Here is a 9,302-nt window from a genome sequence, read left to right as displayed (position 1 = left end):
CTGCCTGGGGGGCCCGTGAGTGTCGACCTGATCACCACAGACCAGGCGGCTACAACCACAGACACTTGCTCCTCGTGCTTGGGGAGGCGGGGGTCCGGCTGGGATCAGTGAAAGTGGACGGGAGTCTGGTGGGGGCCTCTGCCCGCCCACGGACCCTGCCTTCCCTTCCTGCTGTGTCCTCCTAGGTCAGGGCCGGAGCTGCCATGTCCTATGAAGACAGCCATGCCCTGGGCCCCACCCCGAGGACCTCACTTCACCTCCACGTCCTTCTCAAAGCCCCGGCCCCGCGTACAGTCACGTTGCGGGTCCGAGCGTCCACATGAGCCCCAGGGGTGGAGGGGGACACGTATGTGTCCACCCTGTTTAGTGAGGGAGAGGCAGGGCGGGGAGCAGTTGGGAGCCCGTGTCAGGGAGCGTCCGTCTCCGCGTTGCGGCATCGCGGTGTGACCACCGGCATCGGAGGTGCTGATGACAAGGCCCAGGTGCCTGCGAAGGGCCGGTGGCCTCCGTGCGCGGCCTCTCTGGGTCCTTGCGGGGAGGATGCAGGAGGCGGGGAGAGTGGGGACAGGGGCCCACACGCGGCGGCGAGCCCTTCGTGGGGGACGCGGGGCGGCCAGCCCTCCCGCGTGGGGGCCCCGCCGGAGCGCGCTCTGACCGCAGCCTTTCCCCGCAGGCGCTGTGACCCCACCGCCGGCCCCATGGAGGCGCCAGGCCCGGGCCCCGTGAAGCAGGAGCGAGGTGCCGCCGAGGGTCTGACCGCCGACTCGCCGTGGCACCGCTTCCGCCACTTCCACCTGGGCGACGCCCCGGGGCCCCGCGAGGCGCTGGGGCTGCTGCGCGCGCTCTGCCGGGCCTGGCTGCGGCCCGAGGTGCGCACCAAGGAGCAGATGCTGGAGCTGCTGGTGCTCGAGCAGTTCCTGAGCGCGCTGCCCGCCGAGGTGCAGGCCTGGGTGTGCAGCCGCCGGCCGCAGAGCGGCGAGGAGGCCGTGGCGCTGCTGGAGGAGCTGTGGGTGAGCCCGGGGTCCGCCCTGCCCCTGCCCCGGCCCCCCTCCTCCCGCACGCTCACCCCTGCCCCCATCCCTCCTCCCCCTCCGCCAGGTACCTCCTCCCCCTCCGCCACACTCACCCCTGCTCCCATCCCCCTTCCTCCTCCCCCTCCCCCACACTCACCCCCTGCCCCCGGGTCCCCCCCCCCACCCCTTCCTTCACACTCACCCCCTGCCCCCACCCCCCCAGCTCCCCGTGGAGACACCCCCAACGGGCTCCACGGACCCTGAGGTCCAGGGTGTGGTGGCGGCGGGGGGTGGGGAGGGTCAGGCCAGGGGTGGCGGTAAGGGACGGTGCCCAGGCAACCTTCAGTAAACTTCGGGAAACTGTCAAGGACAGAGGAGCCTACCGGGCTGCAGACCGTGGGGTCGCAGAGAGTCGGACACCACTAACCACCACCCCAGCCCACCCTTCTGACGACTGATGGAAGTTCAGGGTCCCGGGACCACCCTGAGGGCTGACCCAGCCCTGCCGGCGGCTGTGGTTGGTCCCAGCGGAAGGACACGGGTTAACTGCTACAGAGGGGCGGAGGGGAGAGGCCAGGAAGGTCCTCCCGGGACCCAGGGGGCAGCACCAGCCCCGGGCGACAGCATGTGGCGGGAAAAACAGGAGCGCCAGCTGGAGTGGTCCCGAGCCTCCCACCGGGAGGTGCGGCCGGGCTCCAGCCCCCGAGGCGGCGCAGATGCGCGTGCCTGCATGGCCCGGAGCCTCCGCCATGAGTTAGGTCCTCAGACCGGACCGCTGGCGGGACCGGCCGGCCCAGTGGTCCCTGCCCCGCAGGCGAACGCAGAGGCCCCTCTCTGGGCCAGGCCGGGTCCCGCTGCGCCTGGAGGGTCAGCCCCGCAGCTTCGGGGCTGTAATATGACCGGCCTCCCGCGCACTTGAGAGGTGGCCTGGGGCCAGTGTCTCCCTGCGGCAGAGCTGTCCGTGCGATTCTCCAGGCATGAATATTGCAGTGGGTTGCCATTTCCTACTCCCGAGGATCTTCCCGACCCAGCGATCCAACCCTTGTCTCCTGTGTCTCCTGCATTGGCAGGCAGATTCTTGACCACCGAGCTACCTGAGACGACAGTCCAGTGACTCCACTGGGAGGTCGGCCAGGCCTTTCCAGGAGAAATGACTCCACCCAGACTCCTCGAGGAGCCGCGACAAGAGCATAAAGGAGCCGGAGGTCGTGGCTCTGAAGCTGGCGCTCTCAACCATGGACCTCTGGCTGGGCCACGCTGCTCAGAACCGTCCACAGAAGAGCTGGGAAAAGCTCCTTAATTTGGTCCTGAGTTGAAAGTAGCCTGTGCGTTTTCCTTCTGCATTTTCTTGGAGGTGGCACAGGGCATCGAATCTAAAGGCAGGGTTAAAGCGGTTCCATCAGTGGTCTGTCTGCCGGGTAGCAAACCACCCGAAGCGCAGTGGCTCGGAGCAGTAAACGGTCATGGTGTCCGCCTGCCCCATGGGTCGGCAGTGTGGGGCGGGTCCGCCCCGGCCCCGGCCCCTCAGGAGGCTGCTGGGGGCTGGAGGGCCCACTGCAGAGGTGCTTGGCAGGAGGACGGTGGGAGGCCTCGGTCCTTGCCACGTGGGCCTCTCCCCGGGCCGGTCCCTGGAGGACCTGCAGATGGTGTCCCCGCCCGGCAGCCGCTGCCCCCAGAGCCGACGGCAGGACCCAGAGGGCGGGCGGTGGGGCTCCAGCTTCTCAGCTGGCCACGTGGGGTCTCTGGTTCCAGGGACCAGCGACGAGGGCGCCTCAGGATGCAACCGGAGGCTCCGGGGTCGGCGCAGTAGAGGAAGCCGGTGAGGCGACGACGCCCTCAGGTGAGCAGCCCCTCCTTCCGCACCGCGTTCCCTGCCCGGGGGACACGCTCCTCCCTTGTCGTCACTCACGCCTTCAGTGAGGTCGACAGGCTCCTCCCTTGTCCGTCACTCACGCCTTCAGTGGACCGACCCCACGCGGAGGGCCCGGCACACGGGGGCGGGGGTGCTGACATCCCGCAGCTGCCTCGACACCCCGGGGTCACCAGCCCTTCCCCAGCAGGAGCCCCGGCACAGAGGAGAATAACCCAGCCGGGACGGGCGCCTGCCAAGCCAGGGTTGCGTCCCTGCAGCCTGACCCCGGGCTCTGCACCCTGTTTCTCAGCAGGCGCCTCCTTGGCAGCTTCTGTCCATCCCCTCACAGCTTGTTCTTCCCCACCCGCTGGCCCATCCGTCCGTCCCCCCGCCCGCCCCCCATCCATCATCCAGTCTGTCCACCCACCCCCCCATCCACCTATCAACCCGTCTGTCCTACTGCCATCCATAAACCATCCTATCTCCCCATCCTTGAACCATCTGCCCACCGCCCCATCCATCAACCGGTCCGTCCGCGCCCATCCATGAACGAGGCCATTCCCCCACTCATCAAACAGTCCTGCACCGACCCAGCTTGTGCATCCCCAGTGCCCACTCATCCCCCCGCACATCCATCCAGGCCGTGCCTGTGAACCACCCGGTCTCCCACATCCGTGAACCAGTCCATGGCCGCCCTGATTCTGCGCCTTTGCTTGCAGGAGATGCGGCCCCTGGGGCTGAGGAACCGGCGACGGCGGACGCCCAGGCCGCGCGCCCCTACAAGCAGGAGCCGGGCAGCCCCCCGCCGGCACCGCCAGCCCCGCCGGCGCCAGGCCTGCCCGCCTTCCTGGCGGCCCCGGGCACCGCGTCCTGCCCCGAGTGCGGCAAGTCCTCGCTGAAGCCGGCGCACCTGCTGCGCCACCGGCAGAGCCACTCGGGCGAGAAGCCGCACGCCTGCCCCGAGTGCGGCAAGGCCTTCCGGCGCAAGGAGCACCTGCGGCGCCACCGCGGCACGCACCCCGGCGGCCCGGGCCCGGCCCTGCGCCCGCTGCCCGCGCGCGAGAAGCCACACGCCTGCTGCGAGTGCGGCAAGACCTTCTACTGGCGCGAGCACCTGGTGCGCCACCGCAAGACGCACTCGGGCGCGCGGCCCTTCGCCTGCTGGCAGTGCGGCAAGGGCTTCGGGCGCCGCGAGCACGTGCTCCGCCACCAGCGCACCCACGGGCGCGCGGCCGGCGCGGGCGGCGCTGCCCCGGGCCCCGAGGGCGCCGCGCCCTTCCCGCCCTGGCCGCTGGGGTAGCGCCAGCCGCGCGCCCGGCGCCCCCGCCCCGCATCCGCACTCCGGTGCCCGAGCCCTGTCGCGTGATGCCCCGAACCTCACTCTCCGGATCAGCCCTCGCCCCGCCCTCGTGGCCTTTGCAGTGCGGGGGCGCCTCCGCGGCCCTCCCCACCCCCGTCCTCCCGGGCCCGGAACCCAGACAAGGAGCTGGGCAGGGGCAGGGCTCCGGGCTGGAGGAGGCCGGAGAGGGGGGACCGGGTCTTGTCCCGCCTGGGGAGACGGCCCCCTGCCCCTCCCAGGACGGATGGATTGCGCCACGGCTCCAACAGGTCGGGCCGTGTTCTGGCAGGGGGATCCGAGGCCTGCCTCCTCGCGCTGGGACTGGCCCATCAGGCAGGCCCGAGGTGGACAAACGCCTGCTCCTGGGACGCGCGCCAGAGACGGCCGCTGACCAGCATCTGGAGAGTGTTGTTAATAAAGCCGCTGACGAGTTGTGCAGATCCCGGCTTCTGCCTTCTGTCCGAACTGCCGTCCGGGGAGGGGCGTGGTGGACCCCACCGGGGACCCTCCCGGCTGGCAGGGCCCTGGGAGTCTGGCCACAGCCCAGGGCCCAGTTCCTTGCCCTTGAGCCTAGAGACTCGATGAGTCCTTGAGAGGTGACAGGGTGAGTTGCCCTGGGCTCCCACGCATCCAACGCCCGAGCCTGGCCAGGCTTCTGCTGGTAGAATCCCAAACGGTCAACACCTTCGGTCACCACCCTCAGCTTCGCTCTGCCAGCCCCTGGACCAGAAGACCCAGGCCACGGGCCCTACCATCTGGCTGCGAGGGGGTCTGGGAAAGTGACTAGCTGTACCCCCAGACTTTTACAGCCAGAGCCTGGCCCCACCTTCTGAGACTTTCAGCAGCTGGGGGATGTGGGGGCGCCGGGTGGTCTCCAGGGTGCCTTGGGCAAGCGCTCAGGCCTCAGCATCCACCTTGTGGGATGGGGCTGATAACGCTCCTTCGGGAGGGGCTGGCTCTGGAGATGAGGGCAGAGGCCTGCCCTTCCGGCTGGCAGAGCAGTGACCCTCGCGGGAGGTCTCTGGCAGGGCCTCCTTCCACGCCCGGGGTCTGTGTGGCCACGCTGGCAGAGGAAGTTGGCTCGGAGCGGCCACGTCTGCAGCCGGACCCGGTGAGGGCACCAGGGGAGGGGAGGTGGGGGTGTCTCCCCCGGAGCTGGGGTTGACTGCCAGTGCCCAGGCCCCGCTTTCAAGCACTCAAAGACGAGTCCTTTAATTGTCAGAACCCAAGGAGGCAAGCGCTGTGGTCGCCCCGCCGCACATGTGGGGGAACCGAGGCATCGGAGGGCCGCGTGGCCGCGCTGCGGCCGGGGTCTGAAGCCGGCGGCCGGCTGCAGGCAGGCGGAGCACCCCAGGTTCGCGGTGTGGCAGCAGCGTCCGGGGGCCTGCGCCCCGCCCCCTGGGGGACCGCGCGGACTGCGGTGCCCGCGCCGGACGGCTCGGATGTCCACCCGGGGAAGGGAGGGGGAGGCGCCTGCACACCGTCCAGGAAAATTGTCCAAACCCCAGAAAGGGGGTGAGAATTGCTCTGGGCAGCCTGATATCATCATGCCGCGGTGCTGAAAAACAAGGCATCCAACCCCAGGCTCCTCCAACTGCTTGCAAGGGAAACAGTCTGGCCAACAGCTGTTACGGAGAGGGGTTGGCTCACCACTCCTGCCGAGTCGGAGGTTAACCTGAGCACAGCTAGGTAGGAGTGGACCACGTTTATTCTGCCTGGTGGAGGAGGGCACCCAGGTGTGGAGGGCCCAGTCCGGGTGGGGCCTGGACTGGTTTTGAGCAGCCACATCTCTCCAGCACCCTGCTCCGCCAGCCACACGGCCTTGGCTCATCCAGTCCCCTTAGAACGAGCTGTGCATCCTGGGGGTCTGTGCTAAAGGAGCCCGAAAATCCTCAACCCAGCGCTGATATCTACTGGTGTGAAACTTTTTGTTTGCTTTGTATGTGTGTTCTTTCTTTTATATTTTTTTCAGTTATGAAAGTATGATAATGCATTTACAGGAGACTTGGAAAATATAGAACAAGGTTACGTGTAGTTCCACTCGTTCCGTCGCTCAGTCGTGTCCAACTCTTCGTGACCCCATGGACTGCAGCACACCAGGCTTCCCTGTCCTTCACCATCTCCCCGGAGTTGGCTCAAACTCATGTCCGTTGAGATGGTGATGCCATCCAACCATCTCATCCTCTGTTGCCCTTTTCTTTTGCTTTCAATCTTTCCTAGCATCAGGGTCTTTTTCAAGGAAAAGTTCCACTGTATATTAGAGTTATTTTTTAAGTAGGCAAATTAATATTTTCATATGGAGCTTCAATATCAAACTCTCAAAAATTAATAGAATGAATAGAGAAGTAGAAAGATATAGCAGGCCTGAAAAGCCCTATGAACCAATTCAACATAATTTAAGATTTATACAGTTCTCACAGAACAGCAGGATACAAATTCTATTCAAATTCCCATAGAGTGTAAAGCAGGAAAACACTGGAACATATCCAGGGACATAAATCAAGTTGCAAAAATTTTATGATCTAAAGGTATTAAAATCACACAGAGTCCATTCTCATCACTGCGGAAATGTTAGAGGTCAACATCAAAAGATGTTCGAGAATAACCCACGTATTTTCAAGTGCAGTGTGACATTTTCTAAGAGAGATCTTTGACTTAGCCCTTGGAAGCCTCAATGAAGCTAGAAGACTGAAAAAACAGAAGGTGATTGCAGAGAAGAAAGCATTTAAAATATGAGATGTATGAGATTTTAAAAAATCAATAATTACGGCTTTGTACTGAATACTACCTGAAGCCAGAGGAAATGAACTAGAGGTACTCACAGAATCACGACTTTCTCTTTAAAACATTGTGAGGGGTGGGTGGGGGGAACCCACAGCTGGGAGAAAGGTAGAGATGTAACCAGATCGATAGTATGACCCCACTCCACTCACAAAATGACACAGCAGATTTTGAAAGAGTCCTTAAAGAAAAACAAAGAAACAGTCCCAGGTACAACCAGGTCATCAGTGAGGAGACAAAGTCCGCAGAAGGGCAGAGTTTCCCACAATTGCACAGTCGGCCAGTGAGATGCGAGGATGTCTCCAACTGCCTCTCCCTGAGTTAGGGCGACGACGGAATGCTGACCCCAAGTCCCCTCTTTTCTGGGTGTGAGGTGGTGAAAGCGGGAGTGGGAAAGTGGGGAGTGTTGGAACCACACTGGGTGATTTCTGGGCAGGAAAGGGAGAGGGGGATCTTAATCAACCCAGATCCCTGACCCCAACAGTCACACACACCTTTGCAGGCTTCACTGTGATCCCTTGACCTTGGTCCGAGATGAGGAAGGAGTGACCGAGGGAGACACTGGAGCGTTCAGCACAGTGGACAGAGGTGTTTGCTCAAAGCTGAGCCCCAGGGAAGGAGGCTGCCTGCCGCCCCGCACCCCGGAAGTCTCTCCTCACCTCCCGTCTCAGGCGGAAAGAAGTGAAGCTTCGTGGAGACTGTATGCCGCTCGAGGAACTCCTGTTGGACGCTGTACTGTGTGTGTTGTCGTGTCTGACTCTTTGCAAACCCAGGGCTGTAGCCGACCAGACTCCTCTGTCCATGGGATTCTCCAGGCAAGAATACTGGGGTGGGTCGCCATGCTCTCCTCCAGGGGATCTTCCCGACCCAGGGGTCAAACCCACATCCCTTATGTCTCCTACATTGGCAGGTGGGTTCTTTACCCCTAGGGCCACCTGGGAAGCCCTTTATTGTGTGTATGCGCAGAGAATTCTCCGATAAGACTGAAAAGACAAATGGCTCTACAATTTTAAAACTTAGCAGACTTTTACGAATGCCAAGTCGCTGGACCACCCATCAGACGAACATGGGATTTTAGAAACTGCCCAGCTCAAAAGAGGTAAAACGTGAAGAGTATAATTTGAAAAGTTACAGGCACCCTATGTTCATAGCAGCAGTATTCACAATAGTCAAGACATGGAAGCAACCTAAATGTCCATCAACAGAGGAACGGATAAAGAAGATGTGGTCCATATATACAGTGGAATACTACTCAGCCATAAAAAAGAATCAAAGCGTGCCATTTGCAGCAACACTAATGCAACTGGAGGTGATCAAGCTGAGTGGATTAAGTCAGGTGAAGACAAATACCAAGTCCGCATGATATAACTTATATGTGAAATCTAAAATTCGACACAAATGAATCCGTCTTTGAAACAGAAAGAGAATCCTGGACATAGAGAACAGACTGCTGATTGCGGGGCAAGAGGGGGCTGGGGGAGGGCTAAAGTGGGAGGTTGGGATTAGCAGACGTAAGCTTTTATATATGGGATGGATACACAGCAAGGCCCTACTGTATGGCGCAGGGAGCAATGATAAACCTATGATAAACCATAGTGGAAGAGAACTTTTAGAGCATTGTGCCTATATATATGTATACGAAGAGCTGACTCATTGGAAAAGACCCTGATGCTGGGAAAGATCGAGGGCGCGAGGAGAAGGCGGCGACAGAGGATGAGATGGTTGGATGGCATCACCAACTCAATGGACACGAGTTTGAGCAAGCTCTGGGAGATGGTGAAGGACAGAGGAGCCTGGCGTGCAGCAGTCCCCGAGGTCGCAAAGAGTCGGACACAACTTGGCAACTGAACAACAACAGCGATGACAATACGTGTGGAAATAACTGAGTCATTTTGGTGTACAGCCAAAATGAACACCGCATTGGAAGTCACCTACAGTTCAGTAAAAAAGGTTGAAAAAAGTGTCCACACCTTCTTGCCCACTCACCCGTTAAAGGCTAGGCCATGCTGTCCCTTGAACTCTGCATCCTGGCTGCTGTCGGCTTCGGGACCCCAGGACGCGCCCACCTTTGCAGGCTCCGGCATGGATCAGCTCACCCCCCCACCCTTCCCACCCCCGCCCCACGTCACTCCACTTGAGACCCTGGCGTGAAGGCGCCAGCAACACCCGTGATGCTTTTCACAGGCTGCCCTCAACATCTTGACCCCTCCTGGACTCCACCACATTCTGACTCACCAGCTTCCCACAGAAATGTGCTTGGAGGGGGTCAGCTCAGAAATAGCTCTTCCTGACCATGGGTTCCTCTCCCGCTGTCTCT

General features: G+C 61.7%; 1 protein-coding gene across 7 annotated transcripts in view; it reads left to right on the top strand.

The window, feature by feature from the left end:
* The window catches only part of ZNF444 (zinc finger protein 444), a 9,824-nt gene extending 5,182 nt beyond the window's left edge, over positions 1 to 4,642 (top strand). For 6 of the 7 annotated variants that reach the window (XM_043434782.1, XM_043434783.1, XM_043434780.1 and 3 more), the window contains 2 exons: positions 2,766 to 2,853; positions 3,585 to 4,642. In XM_043434782.1, coding sequence (XP_043290717.1) covers positions 2,766 to 2,853; positions 3,585 to 4,165 — 669 coding nt within the window. In that variant the 3' untranslated portion in view covers positions 4,166 to 4,642. Of the gene's footprint in view, positions 1 to 15; positions 1,011 to 2,765; positions 2,854 to 3,584 lie in introns of those variants that run through there. The other variant, XM_043434781.1, reaches the window with a different exon arrangement.
* The last annotated feature ends 4,660 nt before the right edge of the window (positions 4,643 to 9,302 follow it).

The sequence above is a fragment of the Cervus canadensis genome, chromosome 18, assembly GCF_019320065.1.
Source record: "Cervus canadensis isolate Bull #8, Minnesota chromosome 18, ASM1932006v1, whole genome shotgun sequence".
Taxonomy (NCBI): Eukaryota; Metazoa; Chordata; class Mammalia; order Artiodactyla; family Cervidae; genus Cervus; species Cervus canadensis.
The sequence above is the reverse complement of the archived record's forward strand: the minus strand, read 5'-3'. Positions and strand labels throughout refer to the sequence as shown.